At 33.4% G+C, this 24,413-nt stretch overlaps 1 protein-coding gene across 10 annotated transcripts in view; it reads left to right on the forward strand.

Annotated features, from left to right (window-relative positions):
* Positions 1 to 24,413, forward strand: part of Liprin-gamma (liprin protein kazrin) — a 183,981-nt gene that overhangs the window by 142,010 nt on the left and 17,558 nt on the right. For 9 of the 10 annotated variants that reach the window (XR_014925711.1, XM_085487122.1, XM_085487117.1 and 6 more), the window contains 6 exons: positions 2,192 to 2,569; positions 3,379 to 3,755; positions 14,284 to 14,490; positions 15,770 to 16,151; positions 20,880 to 20,969; positions 23,931 to 24,147. Coding sequence is in view for 9 of the 10 variants with exons in the window: in XM_085487122.1 (XP_085343248.1) it covers positions 2,192 to 2,569; positions 3,379 to 3,755; positions 14,284 to 14,490; positions 15,770 to 16,151; positions 20,880 to 20,969; positions 23,931 to 24,147 (1,651 nt within the window). In the remaining variant the exon portion in view is untranslated. The remainder of the gene's footprint in view (positions 1 to 2,191; positions 2,570 to 3,378; positions 3,756 to 14,283; positions 14,491 to 15,769; positions 16,152 to 20,879; positions 20,970 to 23,930; positions 24,148 to 24,413) is intronic. The other variant, XM_085487121.1, reaches the window with a different exon arrangement.

Consider the following 24,413-nt stretch of genomic DNA (forward strand, 5'->3'; position numbering starts at 1 on the left):
GTTACGTACTGTTACTTTTTATTATCGGCCATGATTCATAGTTTTCCCCGCGGCTTAAAATCTGAGAAATATCGCGAACTAGCAACCTTTTAACTACTTATTGCGGTTCCTAAGAACTCAATTTTTATGACGAATGTTGGATGTTATTCCGTGAAATATCGCAGAGAATCTCAGTCTCGCTTTGTCTAAGTATGTCCGATTATTCGCGATTTTTCATTTAATACGTTCGTTCAATTATCACATCTCTGTGCATTAATATTGTATGATTTTTATTAACATTCTATGAATATTTCAATTCATTGTCGGTTTAAAAACAAATTTCAACACGGGGCCGAATATATGTATATTATATTTCGATGCTATTGTAGATTCTGTATAACTTTTTGTCTGTTTCGGATCATTCGCGATTTTCCACTTTTTTAATAATATACTCGTTCAATTACATATCCGTCCATGCAATAATATTGTATGACTTTTATTAACATTTTATGAATTTTTCAATTTGCTGTCGGCTTGAAAAGAAGTTTTAACATGGCGCTGAATTTACATATACTATATACAGAATATGATTCTAAGTAAATACGATAAATTTAGAAGATCATTTTTTGTAAAAAATTAAGTGAGATCTTTTATATAAAAATATGTTTCTACATCTCTCTCTGAAGAGTTACACTCTTACAAATAAGAGAAGATAAAAACCAGATTTTAATTTTTTTTTTCAAATTTTGGATAAATTAAAAAAAATAAAATTTGGTGGATAATTTTTTATTAGTAAAAAAGAAATTTATTAATATATTTTTTTTAATCCTTTCGTATCATTTATGGGGGTAAAATAGCAATCCCTATTCAATTTTGTATTAGAATTTTTTATTTTATTAGAAAACTTTTTTATTTCTTTTACTTTGTTCGTAAAATTAATAGTTTGCAAGAAAAAATTTAAAATATCAAAAATCTAATCAAGAAAAATCTAATTTTTATCTCCTCTTTGGAAGAGAGTGTAATTCTTTAGGGAAGGAAATATATTTCTATGAAAAATTCCTTTTTGATTTTTTACAGAGCCTAAAATTTGTCTCACTTATTTAGACTCACCTTATACATTATACAATATTTCGATGCGAAAAACGCGTTGACGGAAGATATCTGCTTGCGAAAGATCAAAGACACGACGTGTACATTATGCAACTCGTGTCCGCTCTTCTCTCTCTCTCTCCTTTTTTCGTGGAGAAGGGCAGATGCCAACAGGCCCACTTAAGGGAGAGTGACCCGCGTGTACATGCAAATTCGGGACGAAGTACCCGTCGTCGTCTCGAGTCGATCGATCATGCGCTTCGAATTCATCTTATCGAGTTCGGTGCATCCTTCTTCTCGGGTTCGAACGCCGCATTCCGATAAAGACTCTGGCTTCATTCCAGCGATTTCTCTCCCGCCAATATATATAAGTTGTTCCCCATCTCTCCCTCGTCTCCTATCTCGCCGCTCATTTCGAGAGTCCCTCTTGAATCGAGCTTTGTACGAAATCGTATTTACCGAAGAGAGATCGTTATTTATAAGAGAATAATGCGGCTATGAAATGTGGTCGGGATTGAATTATATTTCGCATTAAATTCGTTGTTCGTTTGAAACTAATTAGTTTCGCGATTTAAATTGCACGCTGATTGCAAATAGGCTTTTCCATAAATCCGTCGTGCGGCTAATTGAATGAAACACACCAAACTTATACGCGACATGATACATAATTATGATACGATCTGTTATTCGAATAAAATTCATGCGTTCTATAGGAACAGACGATAGTGAAACTTTAATTTTTTAATTTTTCAGAAAAGAGAATCATCATTCATATTTAATCATTTATTTTGTATATTATATTTTATTAGTTATTTATTCTATTTTATATTATATATTATATACTTTATTATTTATTTTGTCTATATATAATTAATTATTATGTATATATATATATATATATACATATATTATTTCATACATAACTATGTATAACTATAATACACAATTATATGTATATGCGTGTAAAAGAAAAAAAAGGATATTTATTTTTTTATATTTCGGAGTATCTGAATAATTTTATAAAAACTCTTAAAAAATCATGCATAAATAAACATTTTATAAAAACTTATTTATCTCGAAAAAAAATGCGGAATAAGGAGGTGTCAATCTCATTTCTCGGCAGAACGAAGAAATGGCTCGCCCTGTCGTAGTCCGAGCGAGAAGGCCCGTACTCGACCTTACGCCCCGGCTCTGGAGAAGACGCGGCTGGGTGGTTCCGGAGGTAGCATGGACTCCCGATCGGGTAGCGCGAGCCCGGATCGAGGCTCGGCGAACCGAGGAGGCGGCTTCCTGCACCGCGGCGGCAGCGATCGTTCCAGCGTGGAGCGGCTCCGGATATCGACTAACCGCGATTCTCTGCGATCCAGCAAGGAGATGAACGACCACGACCAGAAGGACGCCGATAAGGATCTGATCGACGGGGACGCGCGTGGCGACGAGGACAATGAACCGCCCGGACCGGCACCGAGCAGCAGACCGTCATCCCCGGCTAATTCCCTCGGTACGGGTGCCGACCGTATAATTAATGGCGGCGGTTATTAATCGATTCATCTTTTTTTCGCTTCTTATTAAATGCGCGGATTATTATTTTTCATTTCTTTACAATTTATTTTATACGAAATTTTTTTTATAAATTATTTATAAAATAATTCTTAATTTAATATATTTTATAAATTATTTATAAAATAATTCTTAATTTAATATATTTTATAAATTATTTGTAAAAATAATTTTGAATTTAAGGGGATTCCCTAAACGTTCTTGAAAAGTCTGTGATTTCCGTCCTGTTTTATCGACAAAATATGAGCTTACAAGATAAACTATAAATCTATTGATTGGCTATGCTGTAGGGATTGTTTTTTACCTGAAATTAGAGCGTTTCGCCCTTTGTTAATATTAAAATACTTTAATTTGTACAGGAAAAAGATTTATCAATCTGTACAGTCTCATATATCTTGATTACAGAATTATGAATGCTTAGAATTCATAATTCTGTAATCAAGATATATGAGACTATACAGACTGATAAAATCATTTTCCTGCACAAATCAAAATATTAATATCAACAAAGAACGAAGCGCTCTAATTTCATGTAAAAAACAATCCGTATAGCTAATAAATATAGATTTATAGTTTACCTAACTTCACATTTTGTCGATAAAACAGGAAAACACCAACAGACTTGTCAAGGACGTTTAGCACCCCCTTAATATATTTTATAAATTATTAATTTTCTAGAAAAATTAATTAGATACAATTGTGAACTTACAGAGGAAACTGATTTGCTCTTATCTGTTCCCCGACGTCCAGGAATCGGCGATCCGGTGGTGGCGTCCAGACTCTCCAACCTCCACGGCGGCGGACACACGGAGCTGGCCAGCGCCAGGAGACTGCGATTGGAGAACGAGCGGCTGGTGACCGAGGTCGCGAGGCTGAGGAGGCTGTTGCTGAGCGGCGCAGCACGCGGCGAGGTCGGCGCCGAGGACGCCGCGATGGAGGAGGAGGCCCGCTTCGTCGCCCTGGAAATGGAGCTGCAGCACGCGAAGGAAGCGCTGCAGGCGCTGAAGACCGACCGGAAGCGGCTCAAGGCGGAGAAGTTCGACCTTCTCAATCAGATGAAGGCGCTCTACGGCACCCTCGAGGACAAGGAGCGCGAGCTCCGCGATTTTATACGAAATTACGAACAGGTGAGTCGCAATTTTTTGTCGTATTCTTTGCACGGTCCCTTCAATATTTCTCTTATTTTAATCATTTTAATATAATATAATTTAATATATATATATTATATTTTAATTTTAATTTATATTAATATTAGGTAATATTAATATAAATTAAATTATATCAATATTAATATTTTAATATTTAATATTTTATATATATATATATATATATATATATATATATAAATAAATATATATATATATAATATTTTAATTAATTTCAATAATATTGTTATATCCGTCTATGTGAGTCTTAATTGTTATTACGTAATTGCATTGCATATGTCTCTTGAAAATATTTTCTCTTGTTATTTAAATAACGCCTTTTTATTTTAATAATTTAAATGTATTATAAATAGATATATATATATATATATATATAATATTTAATTATTTTAATAATATCGTTATATCCAGCTATATAATGTTTTATTACGTAATCGCATTATGTCTCTTGAAAATATTTTCTCCTGTTATTTCAATAACACTTTTTATTTTAATAATTTTAATATCTAATTTATATAATGTATAACATACAATATTTTAATCATTTTAATAATCGTTATATGGAAAAATGATGATTGCGAAAAGTAGGACGAACAAGTGGTGTCTTGTAATCAAATAATCATTTCGCTTCGATAAATCATTTAAACAGCTTATTATATCATCAAAGAAAAATACGCAAAAAATAAATGTTGAAAAAAATACTAGAATATTAATTTTCAAAAAAAAAAACAACGAATATCTCTCTTTCTCTCATTCAAGATAGTTATAATTTCAAATTTATAAGAGAAGATTCCAATGGAATCGTTAGAATCGAAGCTATTGAGAAGGTTCTATAATTCTTTCTGACAAGAATGTTCTAAAATTGGTTTTCAATTCGTTGAAAATATAATCGACGGCACAAATTTCTTTCTCTGCGAAAATAATATTCCTATAATTTATGTTGGATGGGATTAAGGGAGATTTTTAACGCACGTTTCGTTCGTGCCGGCTCGCGTCATCTAACTTATTTGGTAGAAGTCACGTTCGAGAATTTTAATCGCGACACTTTTACATTCCGCGAACGTGGACGCAGTAAACAGTCGAGAAGTAACTCTAATGCCTCTCCGTTCGCAATTTGCATGTTTCATATAGACGGATCGATTCTCGATGGAGAAGTCGCGGTGATGAATTAAGGAAAGGCGAACGGCTGTGAAACCGATATTTATGAACATTCGAAATTGCCTCGGCGTCGCTGTAATTTTCTCTCTTTTTCTAATTCATCTTTCCACTACTTACATAACGTAAAAAAAAAAAAATAAACGCGGGAAAAATAAAGTTGACGTATATTTGTTATAAAATAGATGAGTATATTTAATTAAATAACGTATTGAGACGAGCAAATAATAGATATTTAATTAAATTATTTGGACTAATTTAATTATATATAGACTTTCCTAAAGTGGATAAATATTGCAATAATTTAATCGTTCGAATAATAATTTAATTATTGCAATATCCGCTTTAAGATATTTTACCTTCGTGGATTTTATAATTCCGGCAGTGCTTGAAATAGCATTAGCGAGAGAAAGAGAGGCTACTTTTTTTCTTCAGGGTAACATATTAATTGCCGCAGGCATAAAGAGACGACGCTACGTCGAGCGTGTCGTTAACATTTATAAATATCCTTTGAAATCGTTTTGTGCCCAGACGCTTTGCATTTCCACAACCTTTAACACGTAGCTATACTTATTAGCGATGCACACTGTTTCTAATTTTGAATTCTTCGAAATCTTAATGAGCAACATGATACAGATAAAATTCCACCATTATTCTTCGGGAAAAAAATTTCACCCAGATTTGAAAGATCTTCGCGAAAGGGCTCGGGAAAAAATTTTTTATATGTATTTATATATAAATAATTGCATAATTATACATATAATCGTAAAATTATATGTAAAATATGTCTATTTTTATACATAATTATATAAATTTATATATAAATTATAAATTATTATATATAAATTATAATTCATATATAATCATGTCAAATTATATATGAAACATATATATTTATTATATATATATAATTATATATAAAAAGCACTTCTTTAATTATGTATGAACATATTTCATATATAATTTTGCGATTATCTGTATATAATTTTATATATTTCTATATAATTTTATATTTCCCGGAAGAAATAAAGAGGAACTTGATCTCGCCCGTTTCGTTATCCTAATTTAGGTCGTTCGAAAAAAATGCGACAGGACTTGACACGAAGTGAGCGATTTAACTATTAAAGCGTAACAAAATCCTTGCTAAAGCGGCCAGCTAATGAAAATTGAGAACAACGCGAGAACGAACCAGCAAAACCGCTCCGCGGTGGATTTTAATTTCGCTTCTAATGCGTCTTTATGAAGCGACATGGAAATATCGAGAGAGAGAGAAAAAAGCCCGGGAGGGTCTCCCTAGAGAGAGAGAGAGAGAGAGAGAGAGAGAGAGAGAGAGAGAGAGAGAGAGCCGCTGTGTGGAAATCTAGTTAAAAAACTTTTATATACAACGCGATCGGGACCGCTCTGGGCAATTAATCAGTAATTGACTCGTTATTTGAAACTTGATTAAACCGCGAGTGCGCAACAGAAATATCTTTTACAGCTGCCTGCGTTGTCAAATGTGTATTGAATATTAAAAAATATTACGGTGAAAAAAAGAGAATTATCGAAAAGGAGGAATAGTAAATTTCGAGAGATTACACATTGGTTCAACAAAAAGTGACTTTTCGAACCCCCGAACGAGACTAATCGTTTCTTATAATTCTTTGGATGCTGAATCCGATTTCTAAATTGCTTCATTACGTCACAATTTTGAGAATAAATTTTTAATTGAAATTGCATAAAGGACTATTTTTACGAACTTCGTTGTATATTAAAATAATAAATTAAAATAATGAAAAAATAATATAATTATATAATATGTGACGTGCTGTTGGAGAAGTTTTATTGCAATCAAAATAAAGTATGTTGTTTAAGACTTTTAACTGTCAAAAGGAATTTTTGGTGTCGGTTTTGATTAATAAGATATCCATGGTTAAATATAAACTGTGTTGCGGAAATTAGCTGCGACTTAGGTCATTGATGATTTACGAAATAGCTTTTAAGAATTTTTTAGATCATTGAATACGAATTCAATATCAAAATTGGTCAAATTCAAAATTGTACTTAATATGAGGATGTAAAAATTTAAAAAAATGCTTTTTTTTATATGAATCCGTTATATTGAGTCCACTATTATTCTAAATTATTTTAAATTCACAAGCTAACTTCCGTAATACATCTCATTTAACCATGAATATTTTATTGACCATAACATCAAAAATTCCTTTCGAAGATTGAAAGTCCTAATATAACAATATACTTTATTTTGATTGCAATAAAATTTCTCTAGCACGTCACATATTGTAACTATAATATAATAAAATTCGAAAAAAACCCTTTTTTGCAACTTTAATTAAAAATATAATTTTATAAATATGTCAGCTGTAGGAGCCTGTAACGCGATGTCTTTTGCGTTGGTTATTGCAAAAATTAATTAGCGAAAAAATCAATTTTCGCAATTACAGCCGACATATTTGTAAAGTTATATGTTGATTTCGAGAGCCAAATAATATTCTTAATATTATATAACTAAATCGGCCACGCAGCCAAACACGCGAAAATAAAATATTTTTTCGCGGATTTTTAAACCTGACAGATTGTCATTGGATATTAATTTTATCCGATTTCGTTATATTATATTGATATTTCGGAGAGCCGACTACAATGTGTTAAGATTCTTAATATTGTTTAATTAAAAATTTCTCAAAATTGTGACAAGATGGAATAATTTATTCAGCCTCCAAAAACTTATAAGAAACGAGTAGTCTTGTTCTGGTTAATTTTTTTTGTTGAACAGTCCGACAGTCGTCCGACCGCTGGTTTCAATCTTCCTGTGCACGCATGTCGGTACACGACGGCAATTTTGCCTGTTAAATACTTTCATTAAACTTGCCGGAATTTCTCATTTTCCCGAGACCGTTATGACCGAGTCGCGCGAGGTCGCAGTCATTTCAACTACGTTAAACGAACAACGGCGCCGATGAATGTCACCGGTCTCCGGTGCACACACCAGGTGCATCGGACGCGTAATCTTTCAATTTCGTTGCTATTTTTAACAAAAAAAAAGGGCGATCGATATTGAAAAGAAGCTCGCACCAATCCTGTATGAAATTAGATTTCAGTTAATCAGCTGGTTTTCTCATATGTTCTAACTTATGGCCTCCTGAACAAAAAATGTAATAGCCTTGAAGATTAATAATGAACAATTACTGAGCTGGAATTAGACAAACAAAAAATTGATTATAAATGGCTTCAACAAGATCCAATTTTTTATAAAATTGATGCAGGGTCTTTAAATCTATACAATTCTATACAATGAAATAAAATTGAATCCCGATAAAATCAGTTGGTTTTCTCGTATATTGTAAATACTGCGAACAAAAAGTAGATCCAAATCAGTTAAACATGAAAAATTATCTGCGAGTTGATTGACTGACTTTTAACTTTGAGCTATTACATTTTTTGTTCAACAGGTTATAAGCTACAACATGAAAGAATCAGCTGATTTAACCGAAATCCAATTTTATCTTAGCGCTGAGCTTTTTAGAAACACGTCTTATTTTGACAAAGGCATGTACAGTGTTGTGCTTAGATGATTTTAAAATTAGCTATATAAAGATGAGATAAAATATGTAAATTTATCTTAGATAAGATAAAGATAATTTTGTTTTAAATATATCTAGATAAAATATAAAATTAGATATATGGCGATTTATTTATAGATAATAATTTCTAAAACTGCTTATGTAAACACAGTTATAAAAAAATGTAAAATATAAATAGGAATATAAAAATATATTCATATTTTTAAATTAATAATAAATTTTTAATAATTTTTTAATAAATAAAATTAATAATAAATTTTCAGTATTTTTTATGACTTTACTTTTTTTCATCTAAGATGCAAATGTAGATAATACATATTTTTGTTATCTATATAAAGATAAGATGATGCCAAAGTTTCATCTAGATAATTTTATTTACCAACAGCAAACACTGGGTATGTATAATCCGTATAGAATTATACGAGCGACTTTTTTCCTGAAAATTAAGGCACGATATAGAGAAAGTCGTATTAGATGAAACGTCATTAGCGTCGGAGGAGGCTCGAGGAGCCACTTCAAGTTGCGCATCAAGATAGCTCTGCTTGGGTATAAAGGCGTTTGGTTTTAAGCCAATGTAACGATGTGCCGAGACAGACGAAGAGAAAGAAAGAGAACGAGATAATGTGACGAGCTTCTGTTGCTACCGATTGTTACCAACCCTCCGAAACAAAGACGCGGCTCAACCCCGATTCTCGAAAGAGCCGAGAAAGGTCTGCGTGAAATGACGCACGCACACAAAGACGAAGGATTATCAGGCACTGAAAAACATTCGGCCAAAACGTTTCGTCTTTAATGAAATTACTTCGTCTGAATGAAAATTAGAATATAAAATTGCGAGATAAATTCAAAGACATTTACGCGGGATTTAATTTTACGATAAAAAATTAATTAAATTTTTAAAAACGACATTCTAATTATAAAATTAATTATTAAATTAATCACAAAATAAATTTAAAATATATCACGAACATGTGTTTTACTATCTTTTTACTACGTTTTACTATGTTTTACAAACATTTGAAGTATTATTTAAAAAGTATAATTTAAAAAAATGTTATTAAACATTATTAGATGTTAAAATGATTAGAAAATAAAATAAAAAAATAAACAATTTCTTTCCCTCTCTTTCTCTACCTTGCTTTCTTTTACTCGATTGCATAACAATAATTTCCTAACAATAATTTCGCGAAAATGCCTTTTTAATGCTATCTATGTCTTTTGGATGTTGCGCAAAGATCAAAAATTGGTAATGTGATGTTCATGCTTTAATAAAAGTATTATTATTCGGCGCACGCATGATATTGAAAGAACCAACAATTAATTATTAGATTCTGTGACGTACTTTTAATCCTCTTTAGCACGAACATCAAGAATGCAAAATTGCACCAAAATGGAAAACTCGATGAAAACAGCTGCAAAGGAGATTTCGGTTTTATTATTATAAAAAAAATAGTGCGTCAGAAAAACCGACTCTCGCAATTATTCTCTATATGCAGAAGATTACATGAAACATGTAATAAAATTTCACGCATAAGTATATATTTTTTAAAGAAAATTTAAAAGAGAAAATCGTATATTTTATACTTATATTATATACATAAATTATTTCATAGATATTATATTTTAAACAATTTGCATAAATATTTAAAACACTGCTATATTTATCACATACAAAGTGTTTATTATTCCATCAAAATTAAGGACAATCTTTTCCATCTTTTGACAGCTGGATCTCGCGTTGACATTTCGCTACTTATTTTTGTCTAACTTATGACTTCGTTACTTGGAGTTTCCGATGAAAATATAATAGCTGACTAAACATCATCAATAGCAAATGCTATGAATTCGCTCTTATGTCGCTTTTATTGTACCAAAAAAAAAATATATATATATATATATATACGCGTCGCTTCCGGTTTTACGACGGTTTTTCCTCCGCGCCGTCAATTTTCCTTCATCTCCCTTCTTCCTTCATTCACATTCGTTCTTTCTCTCCTCTCTGGCGTAATTCACTTCATCTCCCTCATGAGTGCCGACATATTACTATACTACAAGGAGCGCCTTATGATTTTCTATTCCACGTTATTCTCAATTTTCTTTACGAAGAAGAGCGGAAGAAAAATTTTTCCCGGTATTTAATTTGTCAAGACAAAACATAATATCTTCACGTTTGTTTATGATGATTTTTCTGAAATAACTGAACAAACTCCTTCTCAAATTTTTTATATCCCCGGAGCTTCGTAATTTAATCTTTCTCAAACTTTTGTTCCGCCAACTCTTCCATTATACAAGCACGACGAAGAATAACGTTTATTTTATTTTTTTAATGAACTATATATATTCTCTCTTCGCGATTTCCATATATTATATTAAATTCCGCTCAATTTGGTTTGTATCATTCGACCTCAAAAGGAAATTCTGATGTACGCGAGCACAGACAAAGTTGAGTATATGAAGTTAGCCCCCATTTTTTAAATTTAAAAAAAATTATTAGAGTTCTGGTTGCCTCCTTAGTAGTTTTAGAACTCTCGATCGATTTTAGAAATAGTTCCGCCGTTTAAAGCATCGAAAATAGCACTTGAAGTTACGCAGGGTTAACTTCACACTTTTTCCAACTTTGAGGACGTATAACTTTTTTCTATTTATTTTAACGCATTAAACAATAAGGGTAATCGATAGAACTCTTCAGGAGGCTATCAGAACTCTCAATGGAACTCTCGAGGAACTCTCAATAAACTTGCTGATTTCCAAAAAAAAATTGTGGATTCGAAAATTTTCCCAGAATTAAAGTTTTTTTCAATAATCGACAGTTTTGTTGACAGTTTAATGCGCTAAAATGAATATAAAAAAAGTTATACGACCTCAAAGTTGGAAAAAATGTGAAATTAGCCCCCCATAACTTCAAGTGCTATTTTTGATGCTTCAAACGGAACTATTTCTAAAGTTGATAGAGAACTCTAGAACTTTTAAGAAAGGGGGCAGCCAGAACTCTAATAATTTTTTCAAAATTAAAAAAAAAATGGGGGCTAACTTTACATACTCCAGAAAGTTTCCTCTTTTCGCGTGCAATTCTCCTTCGGAGAATCTTGCCCCGTCTTTGTTCGATTTCTCTCGCGAGCTTTGACGTGTCTTCCGGTCCTTCCTGTTTATCATCCAATGTCATATCCCGGCGATGCGCTTATGAAATGCTGATGGAATTATCCCCCTCGTTTGAGCCGAGGCAAATTGCAAACTACTCGGGGTTTTTGTCTCGCACATCCTTGCTCCGCCACGGAAAATTGTAGACATTATCCACGCATTTATATACAGTAATCCGCTTTCAAGGAATTTAATATGCTTAAAGTGCCTTTATGAATGTTTATGAAGACGACGATCGCGTTAAAAAAATTAATAGGAAAACAGTATAACAAAATTCCTTCAAAAAATTTTCTTATAATTCCTCTCTACGACGGTTTTTATTATTTTTTAAGGGGATGCTGATTCTGTTCGTTTTATCGATAAATATTATAAACCAAAATTATATGAAAATTATTCTAGATAATTTAGTAAAGATAAATACTTTTCTTATCTAAGATATACAGATATAGGTAATATATATTTTTATTATTTATATAATTATATTTATATATCATTATCTATATAATTTTATTTAGATAACAGCAAACATGGGAATAGGATAAATGTCCTATCGTAAGCAAGATAAATTAGTGTGATGCAGAAGAGAGATATGGGGAAAATCTTGGGAAACTTTTCCGGGGTATCTTACGCGTAAATGACGTGCGTCGCAATTATAACGAACTTTATGAACCTCCTCTAGGCGATGTGACGCAATAGTTTTTGAGGCTGGGGCTACGACGTGCTAACAACTCGACGCCCGAGTGATTCGCACCGCCTGTAATAACCGTGTTGCCGCAAAGTTTAACCGATAAACCTTGCTGCAACACCTGTTATACATACGACAGAGTTACTTGCGCTCGAGGGAGAGATAAGTGGATTAACTTTGCCGCGTAGAGTCGATATCGTCGACGGAGTGGCTAATGGTCGATGGTAAACGTCACGTCTATTCGCGCACTAAAATATAATCGAGTTATCTCTCTCTTAAATGCGGAAAACACATCCGCGTTCGCCGCCGTGATTGTGTGTTTCGTTTATTTAATGAACTCGGATTAGAGAATTTCGCTTCAACTTACACTACGGGAAGATTTTATATTTCGAGAATAGCCCTTGCCAATTTCAGCAGGATTTTACTCCAGATTTAATTTTGTAGAAATAATTTATTTAATACATTTACTTTTGTCATGTTGAATTCAATTATTTCATTATATTTATTTTGGCGAAATAAAAGACAGGTTCTTTTATTTTTATAAGAACGATAAATTAAATTAATAAATTAATAAATCTACATTAATTATATTAAGGTTTAGATTGATTTGTGAAGCTTTTTTAAATTAAATATTTTCTAAAATAATTATTTAACATATATAAGAATGAGTTTAAAAATAATTATGATTATATTAGTGGTGGAAGGATTTTGTGAAAATTTTTTAAATATATATTTTTAAGATTTTTTAAATTCAATCTGATTTATAAATTATATGTATTACTGATTTATAAATTATATGTATTTATATGTATAAATATAAGAATGATATAGCGATAAAAAGTGAATTAAATTTTTTAGGAAAAACTTATTTTCAAATGTAACAGAATAAAAGAGAAATTTATTAAAAATTTTATATTTATTTTGCGCACTTTATATTTTATAGATTTTTATTATTTATTATTTATATGTATTCACGCGACATAGAGAATAATCAATGCATATTATTAGCCTCATTTTCAATATAATGCGTGCGACAGGAAATGAGACTAATTTTCTTGTCCTAGTTTCAGGAAAAACTTAATCTTCGTCGCGCTCATCCTCGATTACTCCACTTAATCGCGCGGTATACAGTTACAATCCAGTTGTACATCCGAGTATTAATTATACTGGCAACGCGAGATGAATTATCAGCAAGGAACGTCAATTCATCCGTGTCACGTGTTACATATACATATATATATGTATATGTAACACGTGACACGGATGGTTTATATATATGTATATATATGTATATATATATATATATATATATATATATATATATATATATATATACATATATATCTCGAACATCCGAATCTCGAGTGTCATCCCGTCTGTTCTTCACTCCGGGCGACGTCGCTCGAGATAAGCAACGCGTGCGCGAAACAGATTTCGCGAACAGCGCCGAATAATTTCGCGAATATTAGCCGGATATTTGTTCTCAAATTCAGGTTTGATTTCCAGCGGCTATTTGCCCTCGCCGCCGTTATTAGTTTGCCCGACGAAATCATCGCCCCATCGGTGCGGCTCAAGTTATTTCGTAAATATCGATCTTTTATATCTCCCTCCCTCCTTCGAGTCCGTAATTAATTATTAATTCATTTTGCGAACGCTTTACAATGTTGATTTTGTAGCGTCGAAATTGACATTATTGTTAAACACGGTATTCAAATATTGGCAGGATTAAAATAATTATTTCTCGACAATATGAAAATACGTCGAATATTTTTCTCGGGGAACGAGAATATTAAATTAATTAAATTTCCCACTTGATCGTCTGCGTTTTCGCGATTTTCGAAAATATGCATGCCACGGAGTAGAGACGGTGAAGGTTTCGTGGGCGGAGTTACTGCCCGGACATGGTCCCTTTGACCGTTGATTGCAGCGGATGCGGGAGAACGAGGCGACCCTGGGACGTCTTCAGCAACAAGGAGCCGGCATGCCGTCGGAGGAACGCGAGAGGGAGCGAGAGAGGGAACGCTGGAGTCTTCTAAGGGCGGCAAGGGACGAGGCCGATCGAAGCCTGAGCCTCGCGGCTAGTTTGGCCGACAAAGAGGCCGCCCTCTCGCACGCACACGCGACCATAAAAGAGGTGAGTCCTCCTTCGTCGAAGGTATAATTCCCGATCGGCGAGTTTCAACATCGATGGGGTTCGAGGAACAGAGATCGCGATAAAAGGAATTGCGATTGAAAAATTGCAGAGAGAGATTAAACCTATTTCTCACGTGTATAACAAATTGTATAATTACTTGCTTTAATTCTTGCCTGAATATAGATAAAATCTTATTTTTATGTACATACAGGATTATTTTAAATAAGTGCGAGAAATTGTAGATGATTTTTTTGTCAAAAATTAAGGGATGTCTTTCATATAAATATAAGTTTTTTCTCCAATTTTGGACAAGTTAAAAAATAAAATTTGGTTGGCATTTTCTACTAATAGAAAGAATTCTTATTATTGCAATAAATGCACAAAAAATATCAATTAATTATACAATGCATAAAACTTTAATATGTATTCTTTTACAGAAAATACGAACAAAGAAATAAAATTTTCTACAAAAATCTTTTGTAATTAAATATTTACGCTTTCATTAGACTCGCACGAGACTACACCCCACACGTCCATCACGTTGCGCGGCTCGCGCGAAACTGATTTTCGTACGAGGTATCGCGAGCGCGGGCCCGATGGTCACGTGGCCACTGGTCACGTGACCACTGATCATGTGACCACTGGTCATGTGACCATCGGTCCCGCGCTCGCGATACTCCGCACGAGAATCAGTCGCTGCGTGAACCTGCGCAACATGTCGGACGTGTGGGGTGTATTACTCTGATGGAAAGGATAGACATTTTCGCGCGCAAAGCGCGCACTTGTGTTGTCTAGTTAGAGTAAAAAAAGCAAGCAAAACAAAATTATAATAAATGTCGAAAAAAAATACAATAAAAAACTTTGAGAAAAAAGTAAAAATCTAATTTTTATCTCTCCTTTTTTATTTAATATATTAATTGAAATAGTTTCTGTAAAATTTTGTTTTATTGGAAATAGATGGAATAAATTTATAATTAATGATATTACAATTAAAAAATTTAAGATAAAAGAGTAATCCTTTTATCTCTCCTTTTGGAAGAGTGTAATTCCTCGGGAAGAGATATAGGGATATTTATATACGAAAAATCTCTCTTTTAATTTTCAACAAAGAATCATCTCCTAAAATTTTACGTACTTATTTAGAATCTCTCTCTCTCATTTTATATATCTACATATTATTATTATACTTACATATACTTTTTTATTTTCTTAATTTTTATATTTAATTCCTCATAATGATTCCTATTAATTTTTTTCCAAACTCCCTCTCTGTCTGCAGCTGCAACGTCAGCTGGTGGAACGCGGCGGCGGCGGTGGAATCTGCCTGAGCGACCAGGAGTCCCTCGTGTCGTTTCCGCGCGGCAGCGTGAACGGCGCCGCGACCCCCGGTGCCGGAAGCAGCAGCGGCGGCGGAGGTGTCGGCGGCGGCGGCGGCATCGGCATCATCCCCCACATGAATTCGCAGCCGCCGTTGGGCATCACCGAGCTCGGGGTGTCCGTGGGTAACGCGGGCGGCGGCGCAGGTGTGGGAGGATCATCCGGCGGACAGGCCGGCGATCGCGGCAGCTGCAGCGCCGACAGCGGAGTCCGCGGATCCAGCGATCGCGAGAGCGGCGGAGCGACCAGCGTCGGCGGGAACCTCTCGGACTCCACTACGGACGGTGAGTTTTTTTTTAGAGAGAGAAAATGTTGCTTTGTTTTCTCTCTTTTTTTTTTTTTTTAGATTTTTCGCGCGCAAAGTGCAGGATAAAGAGAGAAAGGAGGGAAATAAGTAGAGAATTTTTAATTTTATGAGTCGCTTTAATTAAATTTTTTGTATGATTAAAATTTTATTAAGTACAAGCCGTACATGTTAATAAGGTATATTTTCGTGAACCTGTTTGAGAGAGATGTTTTTAATATTAAGAGTATTTAGGATTTTTATTTATCTACGTTTATGTAGTAATTATTCTTGAATTTTTTTTGCCGAAATCTCTTTCCGCGATGAAAATTTTTTTAAAGTGTTACCTTAATTTATTCGAGAGATTTTTCTAATATTTCTAATAAGAGTAATCTCGTCATGTATTTCTGCATTTATGTTAAAGTTTAATTTTGATCTGAATTTTTTTTTTTAATTAAAATCCACCACTCGTAACATTCATATTCTAATACGAAGCAACGTAATCATACTGATTTCATAATAGAATCCGGTCCCTGGAAGACGCGCGGCAGCTTGAAAAAAATGTAGAGAGAAGTATGTTGCTCTATCTTTCTCCGCCGTGAACTATTAATCACAATCGTAGTGACATCTCCGCTTAGGAGATAATGACTCTGGCGTTTAGGTGCAACGAGCCCCGAGATTAATCGTCCAGTTATAGAGGGGTATTGCGGTGCACATCCGACTAAGTACCGGTTTGAAAAATAGTCCTGACGTCCGTCAGCAGCGAATGTTAATCGAACGTAGGTGGCGGCCGGTCTAATCGAGCACGCTTCCTTCATGTATTATTCAGCCAATCGCCGTGCCGTTGCATCAAAACGGTTTGATCGATTGGGTCTGCTCGGGCGCAAACATTCGCGGTCGTTAAAGAGCGGCGCAGAATGAAGGAAGGAATCTCGTGCATGATTTTCGCGAAATCACGAAAGGATGTGCCTCGAGCACGCACGGGAACACGCTCAAGTTTCGGGATTATCTGAAATCTTATCGTGTTACGTTATCAAGTTAAACATTTGTTCAGGATATTGCTCTATCACTTTATTTTGCAACATTTTTTTCTACCAGGGTGCGCCTGAGAATAACAAGAAGATTGATGATGTTGTATATATAAACAGATTCCAATATGCAATTATATATAATTATATACACTTCTCATAATAATTAAGGGATAAAAAAATTGTCCAAAAATAGGCAAATTTTAAATAGCTGTGACTTATTTGTTTCGAAAAATGATAATTTAAATTTTAAAAGGGATTTTAAAGGGATTTTAAAGCTTAAAATCTCTACTTTCGAAAATAGAAAAAAATGTCTTTGTTATTTTCATTTATTTGTAAAAAATTCACGAGTTAAAAAGAATTCAAGCACTATATCATATTATAGAGCAAAGATTTAGCTTTAAGAATCCATTCTTAAAATTGCTGTACGATGATTTTTAACGGAGTTATAAACTATTAAAGTAAAAATGGCATTTTATCTTCAATTTGCAATAACTTGATAAGGAAAGATCGAAATTTCAATTTGAAAAATTTATTTATTAATTTACTTCATACTATACAAAAGTTCAGATAAACGTTTCGACTGTACGACAGTTTTTCTCAATATCCTAATAATATGTTAAAAAATTTTAATTTAGTCATTTCGACATCATAAATAAATACAACAATTATAAGATTATATGACGAACGCAGTACAAATTCATGTATGTTGGCATGAGTTAGAGCGTCAGATGCTGTTATATTATGTAACCACTGTGAACAAATTAATATATCCGCTCAAATATTACATTTAGACTTTTAATAAATAGTATTAACTTACTTTTTTGTCAACGAACATAACACTTTTTTAAAAAATTATTTCTTTTTACTTAACATAGTCACAATGTGTACTTTTTTAAAAAACAAATCGATATCTGTATCTTACAATGTCGGCGCGCTGTATATATACCCAATTTTTAAGATGACGTAGACAATTTTTTTAGAATATCATAATAAGAACCGTCAAGACGCTCGGTGTCCTTTTTTAGGTTGATACTGTTGTTTTCTTCTTTAATATATATCATTTCTGATATCAACCTTTTATAATAATTCTTTTCATAATCTAGGATTTTTGTGTCGTTCCAATTGAAATTGTGTGTAAATTTTACAATATGATCAGAAACCACCGAGTGCCTTGCTGAATCTAATCTAATATTATTTTTATGTTCATTTACTCTTGTACCTAATTGTCTTTTCGTCTGTCCTACATATGTAGCATCACAATTATTACATGAAATCTTATATATGACCCCTGAATTATTTTGGAGCTTATCTCTGTCTTTTTGCGTTTTTATGACTCTGTTTAATTTCTTTAGACATCTGTATCCTACTGTTATATTTGATTTCTTTAATTCTGATGCTACTAGTTCCGAGATTCTTTCAATATAAGGTATCGCTATGAATTTTTTATTATTGTCATTATTTATGATTTCGTTATTTATATCTTGAGTCATTTCTTTGTTTAATCTATTAACAATAAGGAACTTCAGTCTATTATTGATTTCTGAGAAAATGAGATCAAGAGGATAACTATTGCTCAATAAAATCTCTATGATTAATGTTAAATTTTTACTATGAAAACGGGGATGTGATAATAATATTGACCGGTCTACTAAATTATATATTACACTTTTTTTGTGGCATATAGGATGATTTGAATGATATGAGAGTGTTCTACCCGAAAATGTTTTTTTCTGGAACCAATCTATGTATATTATGTTATTTATAATTTTGAGTGAGATATCTAAAAAACTTATGCTACGGTTATCATCTCTTTCTATTGTGAATTTTAATCTATCGTGACAATCATTAAATTTTTCTACTAGATATGTGACTTGATCTTCCGCTACATATGTAGGACAGACGAAAAGACAATTAGGTACAAGAGTAAATGAACATAAAAACAATATTAGATTAGATTCAGCAAGGCACTCGGTGGTTTCTGATCATATTGTAAAATTTACACACAATTTCAATTGGAACGACACAAAAATCCTAGATTATGAAAAGAATTATTATAAAAGGTTGATATCAGAAATGATATATATTAAAGAAGAAAACAACAGTATCAACCTAAAAAAGGACACCGAGCGTCTTGACGGTTCTTATTATGATATTCTAAAAAAATTGTCTACGTCATCTTAAAAATTGGGTATATATACAGCGCGCCGACATTGTAAGATACAGATATCGATTTGTTTTTTAAAAAAGTACACATTGTGACTATGTTAAGTAAAAAGAAATAATTTTTTAAAAAAGTGTTATGTTCGTTGACAAAAAAGTAAGTTAATACTATTTATTAAAAGTCTAAATGTAATATTTGAGCGGATATATTAATTTGTTCACAGTGGTTACATAATATAACAGCATCTGACGCTCTAACTCATGCCAACATACATGAATTTGTACTGCGTTCGTCATATAATCTTATAATTGTTGTATTTATTTATGATGTCGAAATGACTAAATTAAAATTTTTTAACATATTATTAGGTTTAGAAAATGATTTTGCAGGGAAAACTTCAGGCTTTAGCATGAAAATGCCCAAAAAAAATTGTTAAATCATCTTGTTTATGCAACATGTCTACAAAGTGAGAAAAAATTTTTCACTTTGTTACATTCGTCGTTTTCTGCTTGTAAGAAATATCAGAATTGAAGAAAATGAAAAAGCTATGACCTTTAGAAAGTAGAGATTTCAAGCTTTAAAACCTTTTTTTTAAATTTAAATTAGCATTTTTCGAAACAAAGTTACAACTATTTAGAATTTGCCTATTTTTGGATAATTTTTGTTTATCCCTTAATTATTTTGAGGAGTGTATATGTAACATGTATTGCTAATTGATTATAATTTAATTTAATTTTAGTATATAATTATTACCAACTAAACGAGCAAAAAATTGTGGATGTTAAGTAATGTTTATTTTAAATTATAATTAGAAGATAAACGTAATTTTAAAAAATTTTATTCATTTAAATAAATAAAATAAAAATTACTTAACATCCAAAATTTTTTGCTCGTTTAGTTAACCTATCTCTTATATTAATAATTTTTTAATTTACACGAGCCTAATTATTAATTATACAATTTTTGAATATATTTATTCAATTTAATTTAAGAATATCATTGAAATTAAATTAATAATATATTATTGTCGATCGAAAGTGCAGAGAGAGAGAGAGAGAAATTCAATTTGAAATCCCCTTTCAAATTTTTCACGCGGCTAATAATAATGCATACGGAGGAATCTCGAAGTTAATTAGTCAATTAAACATTATTTCGTATGCGGGCGCGAAATTGTCAATTAAAACTTTCTCTATTAGCCGGATAGAAATTTTCGCTAATGACCGCATCCGTTATCTCGCGACGAAGGAAAAAAAAAGAGTCAAGGGGGGGCGTCAAGTTACTTTGCACTTTGTCCATTCTTTGTTACACTTTCAGTAGCGAAGAAGAGAATTATTATCTCCCCGTAAGGGGGCTAATAATAAAGGGGGGCCGCGAGACATAAAGAACACAAGCTCGTTGAGAATGCCTTCGAGGAAAGCTCGTTCTTGACAGCCCCGGGAGGGCGCAAAAGGGGCCCCATCGACCCTCCCCTCCCCCGTCTCCCCGCACTCATCCTCCCTTCGCTCAAAATTGATGTCCTTTATATATTTCCGCGCAGGCACACCGACAATTACGGTCGAGGGCAGCGGTCTCGACATGGACAGCATCTCCGTGGTATCCTCCGTAGCACCACCCCATATATACCAATGTAAGTGTCCAAGAGCATAAATCACTGATCGTCGTCGTCACGTTCCTCCTGTCACTCTCTCTCGACGCTCTATTCCTCATGTAAGGTCCTCCATCACGTGCCCTCTTTCCACGCGCCCCCTCATTGACGCCTGTAATGCTTCTCTATGTGCGTCTCTATTTTTCTCTCTTTCCCGATATAACCCCCCATTTTTTTCACCAATGATCGCAGGGTGGTTCAGTCGTTATTAAAAATCAAACGCGTGGACGTCCGCAGAGCCAAAAATGGTGGATGTTAAGTTATGTTTAGTTTGTGTAATAATTGGAAGGTAAACGTTTTATTTAAAGATTTTATTCATTTAAATAAATAAAATAAAAATTACTTTACATCCAAAATTTTTTGTATTACACGTGCAGGCAAAGTGGCACTTTGTGTGCGTGTTTTCTGTGCGGAAAGCGGCCGATTTCCCACGCCGCCATCTAGCGGCGACGCGGTGAGTAAATAAGCCGCATTCAAAGCCATTGCCTATGGCTGAACCGCGTTTAAAGTCATTGGACACGCCTAAAGCCGTGGGCAATACATTGACCACGGCTTCAGCCGTGGACAATAACTTTGAACACGGCTATTCCCGCACCGTGCCGCCGCAAGATGGCGGCGTACGATCGGCCACCTCGCACACAAAGCTACTTTGCCTGCACTTGTAATACAAAATAGTACCTGTATGTGTATCACGTGCGGATTGACAATTGTTCACTCGTGTGGAGTGGTCATTCCCCGTACTCGTGACCAATTGTCAACTTTCCGCATTTGATACACAATATACTATTGCTCGTTTAATTGGCCTATCTCTTATATTAATAATTTTTTAATTTACACGAGCCTAATTATTAATTATTAAATGTTTGAGTATATAATTGATTATATATTATTAATTTAATTACCTCCCTTGGAATCAGTAAAAAAATTAAGCATTTGTTCTCCTTTTGAAAAAACATTAAAATTCATTAATGATTAAATTCTTTAATCGTCAGTCCGAATATTAAGAAAATAAATAATTACGACCAGTGCTGGCTATTTAGATTTATTAAATCAATCTTGCAATGTTTCGACCATAATGTTCTGGTCCTCTTTAGTAAGTCTGGTAAGAATTTTCTTTTATGTATATTATAACGCATATTATTATTATTATAATTTATTTTAGTACGCCTGAAGAGGACCAAAAAATTATGATTGAAACGGTGCAAGATTGAATTAATAAATCTAACTATCCAGCATTGGTCGTATTTATTCTATTAAAATTCATTTGCATATTTAATATAAAAAAATGAAAATAAAACAAAATAAATTTAAAAAACTGAGAAAGACCAAGAATTAAAAAACGAAAAAATTAATTATGCCTCTTTCTGAAAAAAATCTTGCGGACGCCTACGATCAAAAGATGAATGAGTTATTTAAAATAGTTTGAAAGATCACATATCGATGCTTCTCTCTTCTCTGCAAAAATCCACGATGACGGACTAAAAAATCGATCACTATCGAATTATTCTGGTCACCCTGTAGTCATTTATCTCTCTGTGTGTGTGTGTGTGTGCGTGAACGTGCGCCTTAAATACGGTGAACGGTGATTTCGAAAGGGATCGAGGGCACCCAGGCGAATAAATCATCGTTCTTCTCGATGCGTAAGGAGACCTAAAACCGGTGAGCCGGTGAGAGATGGTCCCCGAGGAGATGTGTCCTCGATACATAAGCCCTGCCTTATTGCTACACGGCTCGAAATGCATGCGCATGCACGTATCGCAGATACCTGACAGATGACAAGAACGAGCTCTGTAGCCACCGAGAAGGACTCCTCTTTTTTTTGCACTCGGACTCGAATCGCTGCACGACGCGCTGTGTGTTCTTTATGTGACTTGCATCGATTTACCTTTCTCTCGCTATGTCATTAAACAGAATATAATGGCCCGAGACACTTTGGCAAAACTATATTTTCAGTGTGAAAAAAAATAGCGACACGTTATTTTCAAAGAGACTAACGATGAATGAGTAATATTGATATTGGCTTGAGTCCCCCGATTCGACTCTAATAACATCCTTAATTGACATTAATGCCAATTGATTGGCTTCTCTTTCTGTTCGTATGCGCATTCTCTTTTAATATCCCTTTGCCGAAGTATGTATTAATTTTTGCAGATACTAATTCCCAACGTATCATAATTGAGTAACTTGCGTTGCATAATTCATCGATGGTACCATTCACTAATATATACAGTACCCTCCATAAGTTTGGAATCACCTTACATTTTACAGTTAAAAAATTGCATGGCAGCGATCTGTTATAAATAAAAATGTCATTTAAATATTTTATGTTTATTTTATGATTTATTTATACAACAAATCTGCACAGATCTGTCAAAAGGATCTTCTTAATTTAAGAGAAAATTTCTCAATATTCTTTAATTAGATATTCGTAACATGCAAGAATATAAACTTAATGGAATGTTTTTTATCAGTATATTATTTGAAATATAACAAAAAACAGTCTTATAAATGGACATTTGTTATTTATTGCATACAATATCCTTCACAAGTTTGGAAACACTTTACATTTGACAGTTAAACAATCTCATGGCAGCGATCTGTCATAAATAAAAATGTTGTTTAAATACTTTACGATTTATTGATACAAAAAATCTGCACAGATCGCTGCCATACGATTGTTTGACTGTAAAATGTAAGGTGTTTCCAAACTTACGGAAAGTACTGTATATATATATATATATATATATATATATATATATATATATATATACGGAAAGTACTGTATATATATATATGAGCGGCTTTCGCATTTATATATTTATAACATATCCTTTGCATTTCTATACGATCTCGATATCTCTTTATCCATTTACATACTCTCTCTGTCATCCCGAGAAAATTGTTCCTGGAAAAGAAAAAGGAAAGAAAAAATCGTGCTTTCAGCCGCGACCACGCCGAAGGACTGCAGCCCTACGCTGTCGCCGTTGAACGCATTCTCAAGGTCGATGGACAATTCGTCGCTGTCACGATCGGTCGAACAGCTATCCAGCCCACTGGAATCCGAGCCGAGGAGGAACAAGCAGCCGCCACCTGTCGTCGCACCTGCCGCGCATTCGCGATCCTCCGCAACTCGCGGCGGCACTTGGGGATCCATTTCAAGGTAAGGAGGTCGCTCCGTTATGTGCGTTTACGAATTTTTTCAACGCGCGACACGCGAGTCGCTCGCCTTGAAAATGGCATAAGCGCCATTTCAATCTCAATTTCAGACAAGTACACATATTTATTGTATGTACATATATATATATATAATATCTTATTATATATATTCCCACAAAAATATGTATATACATATGATGATTTTTTTCAAGAATATAAAGTATAAATAAAAAATTTACCAATAAAAATTTAATTTAGTTTCTAGTCGAT

This window comes from Nylanderia fulva, unplaced genomic scaffold, assembly GCF_048542155.1.
Source record: "Nylanderia fulva isolate GAGA-0341 unplaced genomic scaffold, ASM4854215v1 Scaffold5, whole genome shotgun sequence".
NCBI lineage: Eukaryota > Metazoa > Arthropoda > Insecta > Hymenoptera > Formicidae > Nylanderia > Nylanderia fulva.